At 44.9% G+C, this 24,686-nt stretch overlaps 6 protein-coding genes, 1 non-coding gene and 1 pseudogene across 7 annotated transcripts; 5 read left to right on the top strand and 3 right to left on the bottom strand.

Moving 5' to 3' along the window:
• The first annotated feature begins 5,861 nt into the window (after positions 1-5,861).
• Positions 5,862-6,828, top strand: LOC127779746 (probable calcium-binding protein CML46). The gene has a single exon (XM_052306642.1). The coding sequence runs from the start codon at positions 5,955-5,957 to the stop codon at positions 6,594-6,596; it is 642 nt and encodes a 213-aa protein (XP_052162602.1). The 5' UTR covers positions 5,862-5,954; the 3' UTR covers positions 6,597-6,828.
• Positions 6,829-8,169: 1,341 nt separating this feature from the next.
• TRNAI-AAU (transfer RNA isoleucine (anticodon AAU)) lies at positions 8,170-8,243 on the top strand. The gene has a single exon. It is a non-coding gene; the product is annotated as a tRNA-Ile (tRNA).
• Positions 8,244-9,057: 814 nt separating this feature from the next.
• On the top strand, positions 9,058-11,039 carry LOC127779745 (29 kDa ribonucleoprotein A, chloroplastic-like). The gene is made up of 4 exons (XM_052306641.1): positions 9,058-9,470; positions 9,844-9,945; positions 10,320-10,619; positions 10,775-11,039. Exons 1-4 carry the CDS (start codon positions 9,141-9,143, stop codon positions 10,835-10,837), a joined length of 795 nt encoding a protein of 264 aa, XP_052162601.1. The 5' UTR covers positions 9,058-9,140; the 3' UTR covers positions 10,838-11,039.
• A 1,199-nt stretch (positions 11,040-12,238) lies between these two features.
• Positions 12,239-13,539, top strand: LOC127779744 (xylanase inhibitor protein 1-like). Its single transcript, XM_052306640.1, has one exon. The coding sequence runs from the start codon at positions 12,277-12,279 to the stop codon at positions 13,282-13,284; it is 1,008 nt and encodes a 335-aa protein (XP_052162600.1). The 5' UTR covers positions 12,239-12,276; the 3' UTR covers positions 13,285-13,539.
• Positions 13,540-14,895: 1,356 nt separating this feature from the next.
• Positions 14,896-16,236, bottom strand: LOC127779747 (uncharacterized; annotated as a pseudogene).
• A 1,307-nt stretch (positions 16,237-17,543) lies between these two features.
• LOC127778375 (uncharacterized) lies at positions 17,544-18,419 on the bottom strand. Its single transcript, XM_052304962.1, has 2 exons — positions 17,843-18,419; positions 17,544-17,618 (listed from the first exon to the last, which is right to left on the bottom strand). The coding sequence occupies exons 1-2, from the start codon at positions 18,413-18,415 to the stop codon at positions 17,544-17,546; spliced, it is 648 nt and encodes a 215-aa protein (XP_052160922.1). The 5' UTR covers positions 18,416-18,419.
• A 2,979-nt stretch (positions 18,420-21,398) lies between these two features.
• Positions 21,399-22,683, bottom strand: LOC127778604 (uncharacterized). The gene is made up of 2 exons (XM_052305222.1): positions 21,985-22,683; positions 21,399-21,467 (listed from the first exon to the last, which is right to left on the bottom strand). Exons 1-2 carry the CDS (start codon positions 22,681-22,683, stop codon positions 21,399-21,401), a joined length of 768 nt encoding a protein of 255 aa, XP_052161182.1.
• Positions 22,684-23,140: 457 nt separating this feature from the next.
• On the top strand, positions 23,141-23,967 carry LOC127778568 (uncharacterized). Its single transcript, XM_052305186.1, has 2 exons — positions 23,141-23,287; positions 23,611-23,967. Exons 1-2 carry the CDS (start codon positions 23,141-23,143, stop codon positions 23,800-23,802), a joined length of 339 nt encoding a protein of 112 aa, XP_052161146.1. The 3' UTR covers positions 23,803-23,967.
• Positions 23,968-24,686: the final 719 nt, after the last annotated feature.

Consider the following 24,686-nt stretch of genomic DNA (forward strand, 5'->3'; position numbering starts at 1 on the left):
CCCTACCAAACCGCCCCCGCCGTCGTCACGACCCGGCCCCGCCACCACCGCGCATGCTCCCAAGGATTGGAGGCAGAGCTCCTCCTCCCACTGCCTAGTCGCCCTCTCTCTCTCCTTCCTTCTTTTCCCAAAGTGGCAAAAGGCAAGTCTCCTTTCCCCCTTCCTTTTCTTCCTTTTTCTCCCCGCCAGCGTCATCCTCCCTATCGCCGTTTTGGCCGCGAACGCCGAGCGCCAGCTCGCTCCTTGACCGCCCTAGGTCGGTTTCCAAACAGACATTGCCCTCCTATTAAACCAAGGCGCCCTCCCTTCCTTTCCCTCTCCCATTCTCCCTCGCTCCACCACGCCATTGCCGTCCCCTCTGTCTCTCTATCGCCGACCGCCGCCGTCACGTGTGCCGGAGGAGCCGGTGCGTGCTAGGACGTGGAAGGGGACTCCGGGCGCTCGTCTTCTTCCTCTTCCCCGGCTCGAGGCCGGAGAGATCACTCCCGTGCCGTCGGCCTCTCGTCACAGCGCCCCGCCTCGTCTCGGTAGGGCATCTCCCCGTTCTCCCTCCTCGTTCCTCCTCTTCCCCTTAGTTTTCGGTAGAAGCTTGTATAGCCTCCCCGTAGCTAGCTGGCGCTGCCCCGACCGCTGCCGCCGCTTGCTATGTGCTCGCCGCCGTCGCCGCCCATGCTCCGTAGCGCCCGCACGTCACCGGCCTCTCTCGTAGTGTCTTCGTCCAATCCGACGCTAGAAACAGATTCCCGGAGTCGCGTAGATGCTCTAGCTCGCCCGAATCGATCTCCCGTCGCGCCGTCGCCGTTTCCCCCTTCCCTCGCCGCCGGTTGCCGCCACCGCAATCCGCCGCCGTCGAGCCCCCTCCGGCGAATCCGAGCCGTTGGCTCGTCTCCCCTCGTCCCGTGCAACCTCCCGGTGCGCTCGCCCTTGCCTGCATCGCTGTAGATCGCCCCGCCGATCGCCGCCGCCGTCCGCCGTCCGTTCCGGCCGACGTCGTCGTCTTCCTCCCGCCGACCCGCGTGGCAGCCACGTAGGCGCCACGTCGGCGCCACCTCGGCCGCGACCGGGTCAAGCTGACCCCGGTCCGCCACTCCCCTCCGCCCCGCTCGCACGCGCGGTCCACCGCGAGCCGTGAGGCTGCGCGTGGGCCCGCCGCAACCGCACCCACCGCGAGCCGCGCGCGTGCACCGCGTCCCTCACCCAAACCCTAGCGCGCGCCGCGTGCTCCCTCCGCACGGTGAACCGTGTCACCGACAAGCGGGTCCGACTCGGGACCACGCGAGGTGAGCCCGGCCCACCGGCTCCCTCTCTCCTCCCCTCCCACGCGTGCCTTGGACCGCCTTCTCGGGCCGGTCGGCCCATTAAGCTCGGCCGAGCCGTCCCTTTCTCTCGGGCCGCGCCCTAGCCGCCCGAGGGAAGTCTGTTTCCCCTCCCTCTTTTCTCTTTTTCAAAAGGGTTTAATTAAATCATTTTTCCTTTAGACCAAAAATCCAATAATCTTAGAAATTCAATATCTTTCTCAACCGTATGTCCGTTTGACTCCGTTCAACTTCCAAAATTCCTCAAATCTTGAGATCTGTTTAAAGGCACGTTTAGAGGTCAATAATAGGGCTTTATTTTCGCCGTTTGTTGAGTTGTCCCGTTTCGCGTGTAGTTTCGGAGGCCGCAGACCCGCAGTGCGAGGATTTCGAGGATCAAGCTCAAGATCTCGAGCAAGGCAAGTCACCTTTGATCATCTTGCACCTATAATTTAAATCTAAGTATTTCTTTTTCGCAAATATTGCATGAATAGGTTTAACACAAGTATTTCGGCCGCGGCTTGCGAGATAGCCTGCCGTCCCCAATCCTAATTGCTGCAATTACCCTCCTTGAATTATTGAACATTTAGACCTCCTTTGTCGACTGTTGTGCTTCGATGCATGGGCCTTCAGGCTCGAGCATCGGAACACTTCCCTTCAAATTTAAAATATCCAACGATGGGTAAAACTTGGGGTTTTACAAAAGATTTGGAAAACCCGACACCTGGGTCGGTGCTTGCAAACTAAATGAATTTCCAAAACCGCAGACCGAAGGACGTACCGGGAGTACGGTTTCCCGCTCTTGCACTTAAGGACCGTTTCCTTGGAATTTCATCCGAACATAAGACAAGTGCGACCACATGGGTGGAATGGGACACCCCTGGCTGAGTAATTAGATTATCGGGGGAACCATGATGCCAAGAGACATGTGGATTTAACGGGGTGGTGCCGGGGAGAACCCCCGGGCTTCCTGGCACAGTATGGTCTGGGACCCCTCTCGTTGGTATATGGTGTACCTGTGTCGGCTTTCGAAATGCCTTGTCATGAAAGCCTCAAGGTCGCCAAACGTGGCCGTTCTGCACGGGCTGGGTGATCCGGGATAGTAATGTCGTGTGGGTAAAGTGTACCCCCTCTGCAGAGGTTACTAAACTGTTCGAACAGCTGTGCCCGTGGTCATGGGTGGATGTGAGGTGATTCCTAGGTAGTTTTTGTTTGACTACTGCTTTGTGAAATTGCTATTGTGGAGTGGGATCGATGTTTGGAAAATCTGCGGCCGATGGGATCAGCCAGGCCCGGGTGGCCGTTTGAAAGTTGTTGGCCGGGTGCCAACCTTGAATCAATTCAAAGACTGATACATTGCACATACTCCGACCGGATAAGACGCACTGCCTCATCCGTGTCATTTGAGAAGCACTCACTTAGTTGTTTCAAAAAGGAGTTTAAATAAAATCAATTGCAAAAACAACAACCTTTCCTTTGAAGCCTGCATTAAACACTTAATTCCTATGGCTTGCTGAGTACTCCTGTACTCACCCTTGCTCTATATAAATAATCCCCCCCAGTTGCTGAAGAAGATGAAGTGGATCCCGCTGACGAGGAGTTCTTCCAGGAGCAAGTCGGCTACGATGAGTTTTAGGGTTTCGGTCTAGTTCCCAAGTCGCGCCTGTGATGATTGGTCCAAGTCTTGGCTTCCGCTTTTCCTTTTGTAATGCAGTTGTGAGCTCGGGATCTGTACACAGCCCAACATGACTGTACTCCTACTCTGTAATAAAGAGACCTCTGTTGCTGTGATATTCTGTTTTCCTGTGATACCAGCATTGTTTCCTGGGACTGGTATCGATTAACAGATTAATTTGGAGCGTCACGGGCTAGTTCCGTTCGGGGCTAGTTCGGGGCGTGACAAGTGGTTGCCGGGCAAAAGCCCAGTCTTGGCTCCTTGAGCCCCGACAGAAGACGGCAAAGGTTTTCCGTCGCTTCTCTTGTTGAAGACGTCGTTTTGGCATCCCCTAGGGGGCGATCTCGTCTGTGTTCCTTTGTTGGTCTAGCGGCGGTCGGTCACGCTTAGCGGCGGCCGATTCGGTGCTAGCCTTCTCTCGGGTTGTGTGTTGGCGTTGTCGGTGTGTGGGTGTTGGTATATTTTTCCTTTTTCCTGGTTACGATTCTCTAGAGTTGTAATCTTGTAATTTTTTCCTGCTCTATCAATAGAACTTCGCAACGTCTCGTGCGAGTCGTTCAAAAAAAATAAGTAGGAAAAAGAATTAATCGGAGATGGTTGATATGACAGAGATTATGACAGATAATACTACGAAATGTTTATATTTGTGAAAAAAAAACAAACATCTTAAATACTTAATAATTATATTTGTGGACATAGAAATTACCATTTTCTATGAGCCGGCCAGCCGGCGCTTACACATTCAACAGTTCACTTGATCATACCAGCAGTCTCCTATCAAAAAAATGAGACAAAAACCGACAGTGCCAAAATTGTGACAGCCGGCATTATTACTTAAGTACTGCTACTGATCATTACACTATGCAAATTTCCTACTTAACCGCTGCTTCCTCCGTTTCACAATGTAAGTCATTCTAACATTTTTCACATTTATATTGATGATATATATATATATCTAGATTCATTAGTATAAATATGAATGTAAAAAATGCTAAAATGACTTAGATTGTGAAACGGAGGGAATACTAGTTAACTTCACAATGTTGTCCTAATTAACTCTTCCTTATTAGCTGTCTTGAATTGGATCAGATCTGAGCGATGTGTGTGTGAATGTGATGCCAGCTAAACCGGTCGATGAATCGATCAAGGCCGGCCGTACTGACGGCGAACGGATCAAACGGAACAGGCATGTGAAGCCGTCAGATCTTGCCCATGACGTACATGAACACACGTACGTATGGTGCACGAGGGCTCTTCTTTTAAAGCTATGGCTCTTCTCTGCTCGTTAATTAAGCAATCGAAGTAATCAACTTGGGTTAATTAATTTAAGTTATACAGCTTCGTAACCTGAAGAACACTTGTAATTATCCTTATCATCAGGCGACACCGTCCCGACATGTAGTACAAGCCGTGAGGAGGCATTTACTTGATTACGCCGACATTAGATCTGGATTAGTGTACGTGCGTCTATTGAAAATTTGATGAACGGATCAGAGAAGTTTTTTTAAATTTAATTGTTGTTAGGAGTTAGGACTAATTAAATTGATTGATTAATTAATTAATTAGTGGGTGCTAGGCGATGGACGTGCGTGCAATGCAGATGGTGGCAGCGAGGCAGCTGGGCTTGCTTGCTCGATCAGATCGTTGTCTCTAATTTCGAATAGATGGATTCCCTTGCCACACCGTGGTGTGACAGCTAATGGACATTCTGTTGTCTTCATGATTTGTTAATTGCAAGTTTGTGTGCTTATGTTCTTGCTTATTTAACAGCTCAGATGTTGGTATATTAGCTCACGCTTAATTTCAGTTTTGTAACATGAGCACATTTTAGCAATCCTATATGTATACTTTAAATTTTGGTCCAGTTTTGCTTGTCTCCGGATTATTGATTTAGATTTATTAGCTAAGTTAGATTCAGCTTTCAGCTTATTTATCGGACTATTGAAATGGATTATTTGTTTTACATGCACTTAAAAAAATGATTTTTAAATTGCAGGGCTGATTTGGTTTCATGTCCTACCAAACCATTGGTAGTGTCAAATCTTGGGCATGTTTTAGCACTACCAATGTTTTGGTAGAGTTGAACTATATGAGTTGTATTAGCTATGGCAAATATTAACATCAATTTAAACATCTATAAAGTACTATTTAAATTGCCAACTATTTGGTAGGGCAAGTTTTGGCATCAAACCAAAACAGCCCGTATATTTGAAGTTATTTGTTAAGTTTGTTTCTGTCTAATTTATCTTTTCGATAATGCACTACGGTAATTTGTTCAACAATCCAAATTAAACGGGCCTAAAAAATATGGTACTAGCAATGTTCAGCTGAAAAGTTAACTGCATCTATCCATCTACACACTTTTGAATATGTAAATACTCCGACATTTCCAAAGTCAGAAACTCAGTATTACTAGATCACTTAACCACGGAAATCTGCGTGCTTAGTTAGCTAGTACTACTAGTAGTAACTAGTTACTTGCAAGTCTATAATCACACATACACCCAACGCCCAGTTTCCTGGAAGCTTCCCCAATTTGCTGAAGCATAAATGCACTGCATATTGTCAAGCGTTTGTCAAGTTGTCAACTGATTCACGAATTGAGCCCGTACCCAACCCAACCAAATTTCCTCCCATTTTCTGCAGTCCACTCTCGTGTCCTCTCCCACCATTATTAATTAATACTACTAATCTTTATTCCTCTCCTTTTAAAGAAATATTTCCCATAATTAATTATCCACCTCTCTCTCTCGTTCCGCATGCGAAGCAACGCAGGCAACTTCCCGCGCTAGCCTCAGCTTCCTGGCTGCTTGCTCCCGACCAAGCCAAAGCCGCCGTCACGACTGATAATTATTCCCACCTCGCTAACATCTTCGTATATATAACCTCGTCGATCTCTCCACCTATCCCCACCACCACTCCACGCAAACCCAATCACATCGCCGCCATCGTCGAGCTTGTTCTAACCTTCTAAGCTATTAGCAATGGCGTCTTCGTCGTCATCGTCGCCGTCGAGGCCGTTGCTCAGGCGGGTGCTCTCGTTCAGGGAGCCGCTGCTGCTGATCCCTTACATCGTCGGATTCCTCGCCGCCGCCTCGTCGGGATTCTTCTACAGCTACTCCTCCTTCCTCCACTCGTTCGCCCGGTCGCTCGTCCCGGCGGCCGCGGCCGGCGCCGTGGTCAAGTGCGCGTACTTGTCGGCGGCGGCGGATTCCGACGAGCCATGCTCCTCCTGCGGCGGCGAGGATGAAGACGTCGTTGCGGCCGTCGAGGAGGAGGAGGCTCACCTGAGCAAGGTGGAGGTGGAGGAGATCATGGAGCGGATAGGGCTGGGCGTGGGCGGCCATGGCGAGGGGCTGAAGGCGAGGATGGGGCGCGACGAGGTGTCGAGGCTGTTCGACGCCGACGAGCCCAGCTTCGCCGAGGTGCGCCGCGCCTTCGCCGTGTTCGACGGCAACGCCGACGGGTTCATCGACGCCGACGACCTGCGGGCCGCGCTCGCCAGGCTGGGGTTCCGGGAGGACGCCGCCGCGTGCCGCGCCATGATCGCGGCGAGCTGCGGCAGCGTCGACGCCAGGATGAACTTGTTCCAGTTCGTCAAGTTCCTCGAGACCGGCCTCTGCTAATCAAGGCTGATTAATTAATTTTTTTTCAATTTCTTTTTTTTTTTCGTTTTGGGTTCGTTGCACGGTGCACGGCTCAGCTCGTGGCAGAAGATGAGAGAGCTAGTGGTGTGTGTTGCAAATTTTCCTCTTTTTTTTTTCTTTTTCCTTCTGCGAGGCATGAGTTGGTGCTTTGTGCAACAATTAACGGACTAATCTGTCAATTAATTGATCATACAAACTTCTCTAATCTCAACTGTACTGTTAATTGCAAATTGTACATGGATGCATGGAGAATTGGAGATAGATGTTTCTAGCTTCTACTATCAGCTCTCTTGTGATGTTGACGGTGTGCCGGCCGGCCACACGAGTTCAAATAATCACAGTACATGACATTGATTAAATCAAGCGTGACGTTTTCCAATTAATTAAGATAATACTAGTAGCATTATTTGGGTCTCATCGTGTCTGCCAAGCTGGACCCTACACTGCATCTTCCTTCTTCTCCCTGTCAACAGGGAGGAAGCTTCCTCTGTTGGTACGTGCAGGAAAATCTGCAGCATGTTCAAGACTTGATGGCTCTCGATGGAGTATTTGGCAAGCGCACAAGCACAACGGTCCAGGCAAACGCATGCTTCTTTTCGTTTGTTTTGTTCGTCTGTTTGAAAAATGAAGAAGAAAAAAAAAGGCGAGACGAAGAACGAACGACGACTACTAATCGGCCGGTCTATGCATGCACCAAGAATATTTGTAGTACTGTCATGTCATATTGGTAAGTACGGGCTTGGAAACTGACAGGAAATTTGGAATATCGACCGGCCGCCATGCAAGTGAGAAGTCGTAATGATGAATTGGTGATTGATATTAGTATTAGTGTGGATTAACGTTGAGTAGTATGTTGTTAAACGGCAGATTATTCAACGGGTTATCTTAGGTATCGAGGTCGGTTCTCTTTTATTAAGATTCCTTATTATATTTTATCTCGATTAGCGTTAACACGTTTTTGAAACTATTAGGGTGTTTCGTTCGAAAAACTTTTATATAAAAGTAACTTAAAATATCAAATAAGTCAAAATTTTCAAGTTTATACCAATAATTAAATTTTGAGTAATTATACACTAATAGTTTCTTTCTTTTACACTTAATCCAACTTTACCTCGAAAGGGTAGAGCGGAGTCTTTATACTGAATATATTCGCGGAATGGAAAGCAGAGGTAGAGAAGATAGAGCTGTCTTGACATGCCTTTCTTCTTCCGGGAATCTGATCGTGGATGGATTTTCGATTACCCCTTAATTAACACGAGTGGTTGGGTGGATCACACGAGTCGACGACATGGGAGGCCCATATTATTTGGGCCGTTATTGCTTACATGCGGCCTGTGATTCTTGCGCGAAGACAAGACGGGATTGCGGCTTACGTGCGGTCCATACTAGTTGGGCTTGAACGTTAGTGCGGCTTCGTGAGGCCCAATAGTGTTGGGCCGGAACGGTACTCTGGCCTCTGGGCTCTGTGCGGGTTGGAACGGTAAGTGGGCTGACGCGCGGCGGCAGAAATTAGAACGGATAATAAAGATTAAGTTTAGCTAATTTAGCAGAAGGCCTATTAGCTCAGCTGGTTAGAGCGTCGTGCTAATAACGCGAAGGTCGCAGGTTCGAGACCTGCATGGGCCACTTTTATTTTTGTGGTTAGTGTACCTTTTTTTGCTAATATTTTTGTTGTTAATTTACTATTTATTTTTGTTAGTTGTACTGACAGTTTTACACCATTTTTTCACTTTTTTGTTAATATTTTTGTTGTCATTTTACTATTTTACTATTTATTTTTGTGGTCTATTTACTATTTTACTATTTATTTTTGTTAGTTCTACTGCCAGTTTGACGCTATTTATTTTTGTTAGTTGTACTGACAGTTTTACACCATTTTTGCACTTTTTTTAATATTTTTGTTGTCATTTTACTATTTTACTATTTATTTTTGTGGTCTATTTACTATTACTATTTATTTTTGTTAGTTCTACTGCCAGTTTGACGCCCTTTTGCACACACACAAATCCCCAACTGACAGTCTGGAGCCTTTTGCATACACCTAACGCCTCACCGAAGGACTGAGAAGATGAATGAAGTTAACCTTCTCAATACACTGTACTTATGCATTAACCTTCTCACAGAAGAAGTTACATAATAAATCTACCTTAGTAAAGTTCAACATGCAGAACAAGAAGCTACTCAGTATATGTAATTTTTTTTCCCTTTTGCATCTGCAAGCTGGGAGCAGAGCACCTTCATTATCTGAAGCCTGAAGCATCCGTTATCCTATCCAATCCTAATCCTAACACACTCCCTCAAAATCTGAATAATACAACCCTCCTCTAGCTAAACAGACTGGCCGCCGACGTCCCACCTACACTGACAGTGGGCCACACCTAAAAAATATCTGCGACACAAATATCAGCAATTACCCCCACACACTATATAAACCCCCACCTCTTTCTCCACTCCTCCTCGAGCCCCAAAACCTTATCTTCCCAAAGCCTCATCTCCTCCTTCCTCCCACCACCTCGCCTCGCCATGGCGGCCACCCTCTTCTCCACCTCGCTCACCCCCACCTTCCTCCCGGCCGTCCCCTGCCCCAAGCCCGCGCCGCCGGCCTCCGCCTGCTTCCCCTGCGCGCTGCCGCCGCGCGCCGCGCTAGCGGCGCTGGTGGCGCCGCTGCGGAGGCGGCTTTCTCCCGTGGCCGTCGCGGTGTCGTCGGAGGTGGAGGAGGAGGAGGGTGGGGCGGAGTCCGAGGGGGAGTTCGCCGAGGACCTCAAGGTGTTTGTTGGTAACCTTCCGTTCAGCGTCGACAGCGCGCAGCTCGCGGGGCTCTTCGAGCAGGCCGGCTCCGTTGAGATGGTCGAGGTATAAATTACTCACACGGCCTCTTTTTCGAATAGATTCATAGTTTCATCTCGGTAAATTGGGCGACGCAATTTTGCTAGAGTGGACTAAACAGTCTATTTATACATGAGGAATCCACTAGATGAGGAATTACTGCAACGAATTGGTTCAGTGTTCTCTAGGATTTATATTTGAGTTTTATATGTTAATGCTCAAATGTTTTTTTAATTGGTTCAATAGTAGTTAAATTACGCAACAAATAGATGTTCTGAATTCAATTGTCCAGCCAAGCAAGGCAACTACAGAGTGTCATGCGTACAAGTGAGTGGGTTCTTCTCATGATAATAATACTAGGTTCTCGTTTTCTTTTTTTCTTTTTTTTTTTTTGTGACAGGTTGTATATGACAGACAGACCGGAAGAAGCCGTGGCTTTGGATTCGTCACAATGTCTACAGCTGAAGAAGCTGGTGCTGCCGTCGAACAATTCAATGGATACGTGAGTATACTCCCATGTTATATTAATCTCTTTTGTGGTGCATTCTTATAAGTGGGTTAATTAGTTATAGCGGAAATTTGTGCATCTATGCGAAAAGTCTAGTTCTCTATCAACTGTGATGTTGTAGTATTGATGGTTTATGAACATTGTGCACTTAAAATTAACTGTTTATGTAGCAAAAGGTTATACTTGAACCAGCATTACTAAAATCCTGAAACCTGATTCTCAGCATGACTGACTGCTTTTTCATGTCGTTTTGACATTTTGCTTAATGTCTTGAGACCAATCCATCAAAAATTGTTTCGTGTCCAAATCCCTGGCAATACATTGAATGGTTGAATATTACTGATTAATCATATTATATTTCAAAACAGACATTCCAAGGAAGACCTCTGAGGGTAAACTCAGGGCCGCCTCCGCCTCGGGATGATTTCGCGCCAAGATCACCTAGGGGTGGTGGGAGCAACTTTGATTCATCCAACAAGCTCTATGTAGGGAACCTTGCTTGGGGTGTCGACAACTCGACACTCGAGAACCTGTTCAGTGAGCAGGGAACCGTGCTCGATGCCAAGGTCATCTACGACAGGGAGAGCGGCAGGTCGAGGGGTTTTGGTTTTGTCACCTATGGCTCCGCTGAAGAAGTCAACAATGCCATATCAAATCTTGACGGCGTTGTAAGTACCAAACATATTCTTATTTTAACTTGTCAAATTTCACCATTCCAATTCCCTCTCAAGCTAAGTTGCTCGAGGTGATTTGTATATATAATTGCTCATATGATTTCAGTAATTGTAAGTATGCTAATTGATTGTGTGCTTTTGTTCTTTAGGACCTGGACGGCAGGCAGATCCGAGTTACAGTTGCAGAATCAAAGCCAAGGCGCCAATTTTGAGATTTTTTTTTTTTGGTTATGTTGATTTAGAGGTTGATGATGTGCTTCCAAGATGTTAGTTTGTAGCTTCTACTATTGTACACCAATATGGCGAAAAGGAAAATTGATGCGGTTGATGAGAGACTGAAAGTCTGAAATTGTACACGAGGGGAAGATTTTTCCCCAAAGATGCAATGCACAGATCCTCTTGTTAGAAAGACCATCTTTATCTCTTCCAATCTTGTTTGATCCCCAATTTGGTTTCATCTCAGCCGTTGGCATGTATACAATGTACATGTGCGGTGGTAGCATATATGGATTGATAGTTGGACCCCTCATAGATTATTGATTGCGTTGTCTCACCATCAACATTGTGCCGTTGTCTCGCCATCAACATTGTGCGGCCATGGATAAAGGATGTATGCAGCAAGCAAAAGAGGAAGAAGACCCCAAACCCAAAGCTTAGCTACCCAATCGATCATTTTGCGTAATGCATGTGCTTCCTTTTCCCCTCCATTGATATCTGCCCTTTCAATTTCATGCTCACCTCGTCCAACTAATGGACGATCGATGAGCTGTCTTGCATGTTAGAGTCGATCATCTATGGACTTTCATTAATTTCCCATGTTTATAATTTTTTTTTTGGAATAATCCATGTTTATATGTTCATACTAGTGCAGCACATAGCTTCAAAATAGTTCGAAAACTTGTTACTCTTTCCGTCCCAAACTTTATGGATACTGGTATGAAATTATTTTAATTTTAACAAGTTTTTTAGAGGATTTTTTAAAAGAAGAGTATTGTATCTAGTTATGCTCATTTGATATCGTAAATATTAGTTTTAAAATAAATCTAGTCAAATTTAGGATATTTGACTTGGAACAAATATATTATCTCTTCTTATATTCTGAGACAGAGTACTAGTTAGCTTTGTCTCTAACAATTATTCCATTCTTTAACAAAAGTTACACCTATTACTTTTATCATCAAGATCAATTAGAAATTAACTCATCTTGTATGTAACAAAAATGAGAAAGTATATCCACGCATGCAACCAATGAGTATTAAGATGTTACCTCGGGTTCTGATTAAAGTCTTGGATGTTTAGAGACTACAAATAAGAACAATTTATTTGGAAAAACTCAAATATAAAATAAGTTAACTCATATCGATGTAGATGGGAGTACTATATAAGAACGGGGAGTGGATTTTCATCCTTCGAGAGGATATCCCCTCGTTATTTGCATGTCATTCAAATGGTTATGAAAAAATTTGAAAAAAAATTGAGAAGATATATTAACATGTGATATATCACTCCACAAACATATAAGTTTAAATTTAACTTTTACATCTCGAAACGAAAAAACAAATTAAACTATAACTAGTTAACGTATATTCACAGGCGCCGCCGCCGATGGCGAGGGATGAAAATAGTTTCCCTATAAGAACGAGCTCGTCTCATGATCGTTCACTCACCCGCGAGTACAAGCTACTCCTTCCTGCAAAGGAGATCATCAATGGCGCTTACTTTTACGCGCCATAGCTTGGTCGTCATTGTGGGCGCGCTTCTTCTCCAGCTCTTCTTCCTCGCCGGCTTGGCCCCGGCGGCGGCGGCTGCGGGGCCGACGGGGCAGGTGACGGTGTTCTGGGGCCGGAACAAGGACGAGGGGTCTCTCCGGGAGGCGTGCGACACCGGCTTGTACACCATGGTCGTCATGTCCTTCCTCAACGTCTACGGCGCCCGCGGCGGCGAGTACCGCCTCGACCTCGCCGGACACCCGGTGGGCGGCATCGGCGGCGACGTCAAGCACTGCCAGCGCAAGGGCGTCCTCGTCTCCCTCGCCATCGGCGGCGGCGCCTACTCGCTCCCGACCAACCAGTCGGCGCTCGATCTCTTCGAACACCTCTGGAACACCTACCTCGGCGGCGGCGGCGGCAAGGGCGCCGTGGAGGCGGCGCGGCCGTTCGGCGACGCCGTGCTCGACGGCGTCGACTTCTTCCTCGACCGCGCCACGCCGGCGGAGCGCTACGACGTGCTCGCCACGGAGCTCGCCAAGCGCGGCAAGCCGCCGCGCCGCGCGCTGCACCTGACGGCCACGACGCGGTGCGCGTTCCCGGACCGCGGCGCCGCGCGGGCGCTCGCCACGGGCGCCTTCGAGCGCGTCCACGTGCGGTTCTACGGCGGCGGCGGCGGCGGCGACGACAACTGCACCGTGTACTGGGAGGACGCGTGGGACAGATGGACGGCGGCGTACCCGCGCAGCCGGATCTACTTCGGCCTGCCGGCGGCGCCGGCGGTGGCGGAGGAGGAGCAGGACGGCCGGAGCGGGTACGTCTACCCCAAGACGCTCTACTACCGCTACGTGCCGGAGTTGCAGAAGGCGGCCAACTACGGCGGCTTCATGATCTGGGATCGCTACAGCGACAAGCAGAGCGGGTACAGTGGCTACGTCAAGAACTGGGCTTGAGCCTGTACGTTCGTTGCATTGCGTTCACCTTAGCAAAATATTTCATTTCATCACTTTATGATGTACTAGTACTTCAATTTGATCTATGCAACGCGTATATAACAGATGTAAGTGAAAGAACAAGTCGATCGAGAGATCAATCTCCGTGCAAGAATACAACAGTTTGAAAAGGGATCCGACTTAGCTGTACTGCCTTTGAGCGACTGAACACATGAGACATGGTGCCTTTGAGCCACTGAACACATGAGACATGGTGATGTGGGATCCACTTGTCAGCTCATTCGATTTGCTTCCGAACAATTTCAGTTAAATAATAACAAATCCTATCTTACTGTAAGGTTATCTCCCACTAACTCTTTAAGCTTAACATGCAAAAATGCCACATCATCATCCACTAACAAGATGCCACATCATCATCCACTAATTAACAAGATGTCACATCATTATCCACTAACAATCATCACATTTAAACATCATGCAAACATGTTATATCTTTACAGTTTTTATAATTTAAGAGCTTTTCAAATACAAACATGTTAAATTATCATCCAATATAATTTACATACCCTTGCTTAGCGTTCCACTTGTGATCCTGGAGGATTTGGAGAAATGCGCCCGACCATGAAGAATGGATTTTTTCTTATCTTTCATGTGAACGGCCCTATCTTGTAAAGAATGGTTTTTCGTGCTATAGACCACGTTGAGAAAGACAATGTTTCAATGTATATCTTTATTATGTTTTATGATATCCTATATACTTATATAGTTCATCCTCACTTAGTTAGTGCTTAAATGATTAATCTATGGTCCAAATTATCTTTCTCCTTTTTCTTCTAATTAAGTCATATCACATCAATTGTTTTTAGCCTTTAGATGATTAATCTACGGTCCAAACTATCTCCCTCTTTTCTTCTTCCATAAAGTCATACCACCTTACTTTTTACATTTGAATCACCATTCTATATACTGTTTAAATTTAAATTATCATAAACCACATTAATTTACTTAATTATCTAGCTATCTTACACGTTAAATTTTTTATTGTTATCATACTAAATCCCTGCAGCAATGCGCGGGGTTTCACCTAGTTCAATATATAATCATCTAGAGTCTAAGGGATAACTTTTTTTAGAAAATAATTGAATTCATTTTGACATTTGTTTCTCCAAGCTATAACCAAATTGTCACAAAAGTTTGCAATTAAAAAATAGATTCGATGAAAAATAAGAGAAGTAACTAAAATACCAGCCTAAAGATTGATGAAAAATCATCCATCCGTGGTTGGCATATGCATACTAGTTGTTATCCTCCTCAAACCATTACAGCATGCATGGTCCGAAGGTCGAAGGTAGTGGAGAAACTGTAACCATCGAAGTAGCCTTGTTCTTCAGGATACATCGTCGCCAAATTTTAATTTTGTTTGAACTCAAAGCCACAAATATAATAGCGCCTGATTGTTCAACCGATCATATTTCGAACACATCAAAATTAATCACCTCTTATCTAATGGCAACAAACTTAATTTATCTAGTTAGGGTCCTTTGCCCACCCAAATTTGAGTTACTGTGGTACGGATTATCATATTTTTCTGGAATTTAATCTCACGAGGTATTACAGCCGTACACAAATTATCAGGACGACGAGGCCGACGGCTGCGACAACCAGCAGACCAATCAGCACGGCCTCCACGAATTGCTGAAAAAGAAACAATTAATGTTATCGCCTAATCATTCCAGCTTATGAAGCTTTAAACAACCAAATTTAAAAAAGAAAAAAAAATCTGTTTGAACAGATTGCATAGTACTACTTCATTTGTTCTATAATTACAGGTCGTTTTCTTATAGATTGCATAGTAGTAAAAAACTTAAATATTTTAACACAAAACAGAGACATACATTAAAATATATTACATATTGGTTTTAATGAACCTAATTTGGCATTGTAGCCGCGCTTTCCATCTCTATAAACTATTCTTTTGAAAACTCTGTATCCTGTCTCCACAACTCTATAGCCCTCATCTCGTGAGAGATGGGTTTTAGTCCACGTAGATTGGATTGAAAGATCGCACTTTTGCTCTTCTCCTATTGGACTAGTCACTTCCTACTCTCCTCAAGTGAGCAGTTTAGCCACTATCCTCCCATATACTCTGCTTTTTCATTGCTTATGAACAGGAACTTGTTGGTGCATGGATTTCACGTTTCAACAGCACTTTGGTTTGTGCATGGTTGTGAAAAAAAGGCTTTATATACACTTATATCATTATATGAACTTCATTGGCGAAAGAAAGAGTTCAATGTGATTTATAATATAAAACGGATGTAATACTATTTATTTAATCTGAAAAAAAAAGAGAGAGAAAAATTTGTATGAACACCGAGAGTCTTACCGGGACATGCTGTTCATGTTCGTCGGGAGGATCACGGCGAGATATTCGATGCTGCTCGTTGCCTACACTCGTACTGCGAGCTTGCGGCGGACGATGGTCATCATCGCTCGCCTTCCCACACGACGGCGGCCGCGCCGCCGCCGTCGCCGCCGCGTACTGCCGCTCGTCGTCGAAGAAGGCCCTCATGCCGGCGTGGTACCACCAGTGCTCGCCGACGCGTCCCTCGACCTGCGAGTACCCGCCACCACCGGTCTGCGACCTCGGCAGCCTGGAGGAGACGGCGCGCCAGCCTCCGTCGACGTGCTGGTGACGACGACGACGCGGCACGGCGCCCGGCAGATGCAGCAGTGGCGGTTGTTCTGGAAGACGCGGATGCGGAGGGAGCATCCGGCGCAGACGTCGCCGTGGCCGCACGGCCCGATCGCCGCCCACTCCAGAGGCTCCGTGCACACCGCGCAGCTGCTGCTGCTGCGGCGGCGGCTGTCGCCGTCTCCGGCGGCGCCGATGTCGATGATGACGTGGCTGTGATCGCCGGCGGCGGCGCTGTTGCCGTCGAGCTGCGCCATAGCGATGAAATCTACAAGTACAAATTAATCTAGGTGGCCCGTCTGGAGTTAATAAAATATTCAATCTGTGGAGCACGGCTTAATCGATCGTACGAGGAAACCGTTATTCGGACGGAATTGGTCTTTGTTGCCGTAATTCGTCCTTTTGCAGGTCACACCGATTTTTCTGGGCCGAAAACGGCTTTGTGCAATGTGCACAATACTACTAATAAAAGAAGTCGTTTAGGACAACGTTTAAGTCAAACCTTAGAAATATAAATCATTAATAACTCTCAAGTTATTGAGTTTGACAATATAAAAATTATATAAATAGATTTATCTTGAAAAATACTTTCATAAAAGTATACATATACACTTTTCAATAAATATTTTTGTAGAAACAACAAGTCAAAGTTGTGTTTTGGAGACCGTATCGCTGTCCTAAACGACTTCCTTTATTATTATGAAGAGAGTATATAAAACCAGCAGCCCGGCCTTCGAACCAATCAAAATAACATGTTTAGCAAGACTTCAGCTTTATTTCTCTTACAGCTAAAAACATGTCTTATGTTTCAGCTCTATCTAAAAGACAGCGGAGTGGGGTTTTAGATTATCCTTCAGATTGCTCCACAGCTCTATACTTTGCTCTTCGTTTTCGACTTAGCTCTCCACAACTCTATATTTTGATCCTAGTCTTTTGTACATCTAAAAAGGGCGTGGAGCGGACAATGACAGATCTAGAAAATTTTATGAACCTACACTACTACAAAATATCAAAAACCAAGATTTTGCGTCAAGACATCTCATCGATTACTTTTGGGCGAGGGTAGAATTCGACATAAACAAATCTTGGTTTTTGGAAGAACAAAACAGTTAATGGCACACTTCAAATTAATTATATGAATTTGTTATCTAACATTTGATAGAAAGTTTAGGAGAAAAATCGTCAAATTTTCGACCATCAGATAAGCTTTGAGATGTGTTCATGTGAGTGGGAAAAAAAAATCTTCTGGTGGTGGAAATAAAACCGACGCCATGGGGCTGCATGCCCTTGCGCCATTACACCATTGAGCTACAATATTTTTTTTTGTGAATTATAATAACGTAATTACATGTAAGTTGCAGTCATAATACACATTATACAGTTATATTATACATGTCTTGCGGCATTTTTTTAATCAAATGTTATATAGCAGTACCTTAATTAGTGGATATACGGTATGAAGCCAATGCAAAAACTACTGCGTAATATACTTCGAACCAACGGTAACAATCTTAATTTGTCTTTGCCCATACAAGAAGTAGAATTAATCTACCGCCGTGGCACATCACACAAACGCCATTACGACGAGGATGACGACCACAACTAAAATAAAAACAAGGGCCTCCATCTTTTCGCGCTGCTGAAAAAAAGGCATATACAAGAGGTTAATTAAATTAACGCTTAATCAATTCAAACCTAACTAAATGGCTGAAAAAAAAGGCACATACAAGAGGTTAAATTAACGCGTAATCAATTCAAACCTAACTAAAGGCTAAAAACAAGCAAATTATTTTGAAAAGAAATTCGTTTTTGTTTTTAACAGATGAGTTGCACATGGCCGAGCTGAGTTAATTAGTTACTTACCGTGAGGAGAGATCCTTGACCATCGGAGTTGCTTACACCAGTGCGAGTTCGCGTCGTCGTCGTCGTCGGCGGCGGCGGCGGCGGAGGAGGAGGGTTCTCGTTTGCATCTCCACACGGCGGCGGCCCCAGCCGCGCCGCCGCCTTCGCCGCTGCGTACTGGCGCTCGTCGTCGAAGAAGGCCCCCATCCCGGTGTGGTACCAGTACTCGCCCACCCGTCCCTCGCGCCGCGAGTACCCGCCACGGCGGGTCCGCGACATCGGTAGTCGCGAGGAGACGGCGGGCCAGCCTCCGCCGGCGGCGGCGGCGGCGACGATGGCGCCGTGGCTGGTGACGACAACGACGCGGCACGGCGCCCGGCAGATGCAGCGGCGGCGGTTGTTCTGGAAGACGCGGATGTGGAGGGCGCATCCGGCGCAGACGTCGCCGTGGCCGCACGGCCCGATCGCCGCCCACTCCAGAGGCTCCATGCACACCACGCAGCTGCTGGTGGTGGCGCCGCCGACGTCGATGACGACGTCGTGGCTGTGATCGCCGGCGGCGCCGGCGCCGCCGTTGCCGTCGAGCGGCGGCATTGCGAATTGCGGGGAGGGCAAGGCCAACACGCGCGTACGTGTAACCGTACGTGAGAGATTGCCGGGCTCGAGTTGATCGTACGTAGCTAGGTTTCCATGTAGGCTACGTCGTCGTTTGAGCTATCCATTAATTAAAGCCCACCAAATCAAACGACGAGTCTCATCTTTTCTCTTATACCTATTCTGATCACCTAAAATTTAAATTTTCAACTTTAAATTCAAAGCTAATTTTAAGGGTTTTTTCGTTGAAATTTTTTTTAGCCTATGCTTTTAGATTGCTAAGAGCAAGTTTAATAGTATAGCCCACTACTAGCTTCAATTCATTTATAGCCAATTCATACCATAGTTGCTTACTATATTATTAATATATGGACCCACATGTCATACACATAGTGCGTCTTGGAGTCCGCGCTGCAGCTGACTACATATCTATAATCCACTGCTCTTCTCTCTTATCTTTTATCTCATTAAAATATGTTTATAGCTGGCTAATAGTCTGCTATTGTACCTGCTCTAAAAACATATATATAAAAGTTTTATTTACAAATTATTTTTTGTTTGCAAATATGCAGTTTCGCGTGAATAAACGAAGCGATGGCACCCCCCCCCCCCCAAATCTTTATGGGATTTGTGACAGTACGTCCGTATAATAGCAATCTAATCTCTACTATCTCTATTTCATATTATAAGTCGTTTTAATTTTCCCTTTAATTAAACTTTTTTAAATTTTGACCAATTTCATAGAAAAATATAGTACTCCCTTTATCCTAGAATATAAGAAGTTTTAGAGTTGGACACGGTTATTAAGAAAGTATGTAAAAGTGAATGGTAGAGGATTGTGATTGGATGAGTACTCGAGGTAGGTAGGAAAAATGAATGGTGGAGGGTTGTGATTGTTTGGAAAGAGAATATTGGTGAAGACATTGTTATATTTTGGGACAAATCCTAAGGGCTAAAAGTTGTTATATTTTGGGACGGAGAGAGTACTATTTTTAACACAAAACAAACATGTTATCAAAATATATGTTAGATTTAATAAAATTAATACGATGTTTTGGTTGTTGCTAATTTTTTCTATAAAGTTAGTCAAATTAAACAAAATTTGACTATAAAATTATCAAAACAACTTATACTCCCTCCGTTTCGTAATATAAGACTTTCTCCATATTCATATAGATGTTAATGAATCTAGACATATACTCCCTTCGTTTCAAAATGTTTGACACCGTTTACTTTTTAGCACATGTTTGACCATTCGTCTTATTAAAAAAAATTTGTAAAATATGTAAAACTATATGTGTACATGAAAGTATATTTAACAATGAATCAAATTATATGAAAAGAATAAATAATTACTTAAATTTTTTGAATATGACGAATGGTCAAACACGTACTAAAAAGTCAACGGTGTCAAATATTTTGAAATGGAGGGAGTATATGTTTAGATTCATTAACATCTATATGAATTTGGGCAATGCTAGAATGACTTACATTATGGAACGGATGAAGTAATATAAAACGAATAGAGCTTTATTATCGATCCGTCGTAGTGTCGTAGAACAACCATCTGATTGGAGACTGTTGATGACTTAAATTACTTGCGGTAGCATATACCCGGCTTATTGGAGAAATCCGAAAGAGAAACAAAAGTTCTTTTACAAATCAAAACCAAGTCTAGATGAGAAGATTACACTACACCATCGTGAAGTAGCAATGACATCATTTCACAAACACGTTTAAAGTAACTGTAGATCTGTAGTAGTACAGTTCAAAGCCTTGTCCGATCCATTCAAATTTGGGAGTACTTAGCTACCCATTTGAACAATGTCACTTTCAGTTTGTTTATCACTACTCCAGTATGACTATCACAAGTTAGTGTGGATAACCTCTGTTCCGTACTTCCGTAGTGTCTTTCATTGTTTCTATATATGTTATCTTGGCTGTGTGTTACTCTGTTTTTGAATGTGAGAAGTACCAGAGGAGAGGAATGAAAGCCCTGCTTGCCCAATCGCATTTTGTTGGTCCCATGCCACTTCTCGATCCTTCAAGGCATGAGTGCATAACGATGCTGAATCAATTCAGAGGTCGGGCGTGTTCAATCAAATAAACCTTACTAAATAACTGTACCATTGCATTTTTTTTCAAACTCTACGAAAATTGGATAATTCTGAAACCTTGCACTCACAAAAACTACACCAAAAATTGATAAGTATGTGTTCGCGAAAAAAATGGTAAGGTGTCAAAGCAAACCTCTTTTTATTCAACACCATCATATTTTTTTTTATCTAATCAAAGATTGGGAATTCCATTCTTTTAAAGGAAGGGAATTCCAATATTTGACTCCATTAATAAATGGTACTCCCTCTGTCTCATTTTAAGTGTAACCAAAGTTTCCGCGACTTTGATCGTCAATCTTATTTGATTTTTTTATAATTTATATTTTTATTATTATAAGATGATAAAACATAAATAGTAGTTTATAATGTCAAGATATTCCCATATAATTTTGCAGCAAGGGTTCACATATTCTGCATGGGTAGTTTTTTTTTACAGGAAACAGTGAACTCTAGACGAGCTCAATTTATAGAATCTTCAACTTTAAATACAATGCAAATGGTTTCAACAAAAATCTAAAGATTTTTTTAAACGTTTGTAATAATGACATCTATCAGTACTCCACCAAATTTCAACTTTAAATTTATTTTTGAGATATTTCAACTTTAAAATTGATGTGTAAATTGAGAAATATATAAGATTTGCGTATGAATAATTTCAAACAGTTAAAAAATAATTTCAAATGTGTAAAGTATTACATATGTCATCCAAAAGGGGTAACAAATCTTTCCTCTATCGCTGCATGAAACCAACAGTGATGCAACTGCACTACATACTATACATATGTATGTAGAACTGGACGATATTTATGTCCATACGACCATACAGATATATAGAGTATAAACAAACAAAAAATTACCGCCGTGGATCAAGATAAAAATGACATTCCGGCGACGAAGAATACCCCAATTATGAACAGACCAAACAGCCCGATAGCCTGACATTGTAAAAAAAAAGCATCAAGGATTAATGCAATTATCACGCTTAACTCCAGCATAATTAAACTAAAATCCCTAAACAAAATGTTGAAAACATATTGATTCTTTGAACGAATTGCATTGAACATACAGTACTTCCTTCGTTTCACAATGTAAGTCATTCTAGCATTTTCCACATTCATATTGATATTGATGAATCTAAACTGACTTACATTGTGAAACGGAGGAAGTAATTAATAAACGGGCAATACCACAAAACCGTATACCGTTACAACGGAATAGTTGATGTCAGTATAATACCGTAGGTATAACATATTATGATACTCCGTGGTTATCTCTGATACCAAATATAATAGCCCGTAGGTATCTGATTTGATAGCTAGGTATATATCATGTTAAACTAGACATGATGCCCTCATTGATCATCATGACGTCAATTATTTTGTTGGAGTGGTATTCCGTTATCATGATATCAACTATTTCGTTGAAATGATGTACCGTTAATAAATTACTTACTGTGCCATCACATTGTTGGTCAGGAGGATCACGGCGAGCTCGTCGGCCATCGGAGTTGCCCACACCGGTGCGAAGTGGCGGCGGCGGCGGTGGAGGGTTCTCGTTTGCATCTCCACTGGGCTGTGGCGGCGGCGGCGGCGGTGGCGGCCCTAACTGCGCCGCCGCCTTCGCCGCCTCGTACTGGCGCTCGTCGTCGAAGAAGGCCTCCATGCCGGCGTGGTACCAGTACTCGCCCACGCGTCCCTCGACCTGCGAGTACCCGCCACCGGTCCGCGACCTCGGTAGCCGCGAGGAGACGGCGGGCCAGCCGCCGCCGCCGCCGGCGGCGGCGGCGGCGATGGCGTCGGGGTTGGTGACGACGACGACGCGGCACGGCGATCGGCAGATGCAGCAGAGGCGGTTGTTCTGGAAGACGCGGATGTGGAGCGGGCATCCGGCGCAGACCTCGCCGTGGCCGCACGGCCCGATCGCCGCCCACTCCAGGGTCTCCATGCACACCGCGCAGCTTCGGCGGCCGCCGGCGGCGGCGGCGGCGGCGTCGATGTCGATGACGTGGCTGTGGTGGTCGTCGTCGTTCGTCAGGTGAGGCTGTGCCGTGGTTGGTCGCGCCGGAGACGACGAGCACGCGGCGGCGGCGGCAGCGGCGTTCTCCACGTGGACATGGTCATCGTCGTCGTCGTTCGCGTCAAATTTTGGCATATCCGGTCAACGAGATTAGAGATGAGCTCGTAACTGAGCAGGCGATATATGCGTGCGTATATACGTATCGTCGAACTTGTACCGGACCTGTACGAATTTTGAGAGGTTCGTTATACATTTTTTTAAAAATTTACATAGGAGTAATTATTTATCTACTTGTAGATGAGCCCATAACTACTATACGTACGTATATTCGCGTGCAACGCGCACTCACGAGCCAACCAAAAACCAAGTTTCATTTTGTAGCTAGCTACCACCCTTGCACGTAAAAAAAGCGTTCAAATTCAAAGTTCAAACCTGAAAACGAATACGTATGCAGCTTCAGCTTTAACCTTTATTACTACTACCGCTGCTGCATCCCTCGCTTGTGAACTGTGATATCTTGTCGCCCACTTACGCCTACACAACCACACAACAAACTCCTCCATCCTGCCAAGAACGAACGCTCCTGCACCCCATGTCTCTTCCCAAGAGCAGCGCGGACATGGCGGCGCACGTCGACGGCGAGTGCCCGGCGCGCGGCGGCACCGCGGCGGCGTCCGCGCGAGCCGCGCCGCCCTCCTCCAGCCGCCGCCGCCGCCGCTACTGCAACGGCGTCTACCTGGTACGTACGCTATCAGCTATCTACGCAACACAACCACACCTGCTGTGTTCTTTAAGTCCAAGTTCTAAGTCTCACTCTATCGTTTACTTAAACGGTGCGTGTTTTAAAAAAAAAAATTCTATAGAATAGTTGTTTCTTTAAAAAAAATTATATTGATCAATTTAAAAGTTTTTTTAAGCTAATAACTAATTAATTACATATTAATCTATTGCTCCGTTTTGGTTTTTAACCCTCACCTAAGAACACAGCCGATAATTATTCCATCGGTTCTTGATCTGCATCATATCGGTGGGTGGCCGGGTTGATCATAGTTCGATTTGCAGGGTTTCTTGGTGTTCATCGTGCTGTTCGGCTTCATCATGGGCGCTCTGGTGGCGGAATCGATGGGGAATCGTCGCGGGAAGGTGGTGGTGATGGTGCTGTGCCCTCTGACGTTTGTGTTCTTCGGAGCTTGTATGTTTCACATGGAGTGGACTACTGCCGTTATCAACCATGAGCTGGAGATGATGGTTTGATCGATCGATCGATAGGGCAAGCAGTTTAATTACAAGTTTGGTAGTGCTACGTAGTGCTAGTTTCAGGCAAGCAGCGTACCTTGTAATTTTGCAAGTAGCTTCAGGCAAACAAAGGGTTGGTTTGGTATAGTGCTACGTAGTGCTAGTTTCAGGCAAGCAGCTACTTCCTCCGTTTCAGATTATAACACTTTCTAGCATTGTACACATTCATATATATGTTAATGAATCTAGACATATTGTTGACGAAAAAATCGAACACACTGGCCTGGGAGATCTGCTTAACTCCTGTGCAGGTCCAAAGATTAATGAGATGCGGACGTGCCAGTCAGTTTGATCCTGCAACTGACAAGATATGTAAACAGCAGATAAAACAGTCGATCGGCTGACAAGCCGATGTAGTGATTCCAGCCGATGCCGATACCAGCCGATAGCGATAGGGTTTAAGCAATCGGCTATATGTCCAATGTAGATGATGATATAAAAGCAATCGGCTGTTGATAATAAAGTATAACAACAATATAGTCCAGTATAAACCAATCGGCTAACAATGACATGATAGAATAAGCACTGATCCGATGGTTAAAGTATACATCGGCTGGAGGTCCGATGTCATAAAATCCACAAGATTAGATTAAACGATAAAATCTTTGTTGCGATCGGCTAAATCCAATATGTATACAATCCTTATAAGCCAATGCAACGCCCACATAACTCATCAGCTGAAACCCCGATGAAACCCTTATTGGCAGTCAAAAGCAGGCTAGAGACTATGGTTCTAAGCACGACTTAGTAGATCAAACTTAACTGATGCAGCACTAAGTATGAAAAGAAACATAATCTCTAGACAATCAAGCCGTTGACTAAGTTTTCAGGGTGGTAGATGT

This window comes from Oryza glaberrima, chromosome 7, assembly GCF_000147395.1.
Source record: "Oryza glaberrima chromosome 7, OglaRS2, whole genome shotgun sequence".
Taxonomy (NCBI): Eukaryota; Viridiplantae; Streptophyta; class Magnoliopsida; order Poales; family Poaceae; genus Oryza; species Oryza glaberrima.

Excerpts from the sequence above, each read along its gene's own strand:
- LOC127778604 (XM_052305222.1), bottom strand. The coding sequence starts at position 22,683 with ATGCCAAAATTTGACGCGAACGACGACGACGATGACCATGTCCACGTG. Across the intron at positions 21,468-21,984 it reads ACCAACAATGTGATGGCACA|GCTATCGGGCTGTTTGGTCT; the intron begins GTAAGTAATTTA and ends TTACAATGTCAG.
- LOC127779744 (XM_052306640.1), top strand. The coding sequence starts at position 12,277 with ATGATCGTTCACTCACCCGCGAGTACAAGCTACTCCTTCCTGCAAAGG.
- LOC127779746 (XM_052306642.1), top strand. The coding sequence starts at position 5,955 with ATGGCGTCTTCGTCGTCATCGTCGCCGTCGAGGCCGTTGCTCAGGCGG.
- LOC127779745 (XM_052306641.1), top strand. The coding sequence starts at position 9,141 with ATGGCGGCCACCCTCTTCTCCACCTCGCTCACCCCCACCTTCCTCCCG. Across the intron at positions 9,471-9,843 it reads GCTCCGTTGAGATGGTCGAG|GTTGTATATGACAGACAGAC; the intron begins GTATAAATTACT and ends TTTTTGTGACAG. Across the intron at positions 10,620-10,774 it reads TATCAAATCTTGACGGCGTT|GACCTGGACGGCAGGCAGAT; the intron begins GTAAGTACCAAA and ends TTTGTTCTTTAG.
- LOC127778568 (XM_052305186.1), top strand. The coding sequence starts at position 23,141 with ATGTCTCTTCCCAAGAGCAGCGCGGACATGGCGGCGCACGTCGACGGC. Across the intron at positions 23,288-23,610 it reads ACTGCAACGGCGTCTACCTG|GGTTTCTTGGTGTTCATCGT; the intron begins GTACGTACGCTA and ends TTCGATTTGCAG.
- LOC127778375 (XM_052304962.1), bottom strand. The coding sequence starts at position 18,415 with ATGCCGCCGCTCGACGGCAACGGCGGCGCCGGCGCCGCCGGCGATCAC. Across the intron at positions 17,619-17,842 it reads GTCAAGGATCTCTCCTCACG|CAGCGCGAAAAGATGGAGGC; the intron begins GTAAGTAACTAA and ends CCTTTTTTTCAG.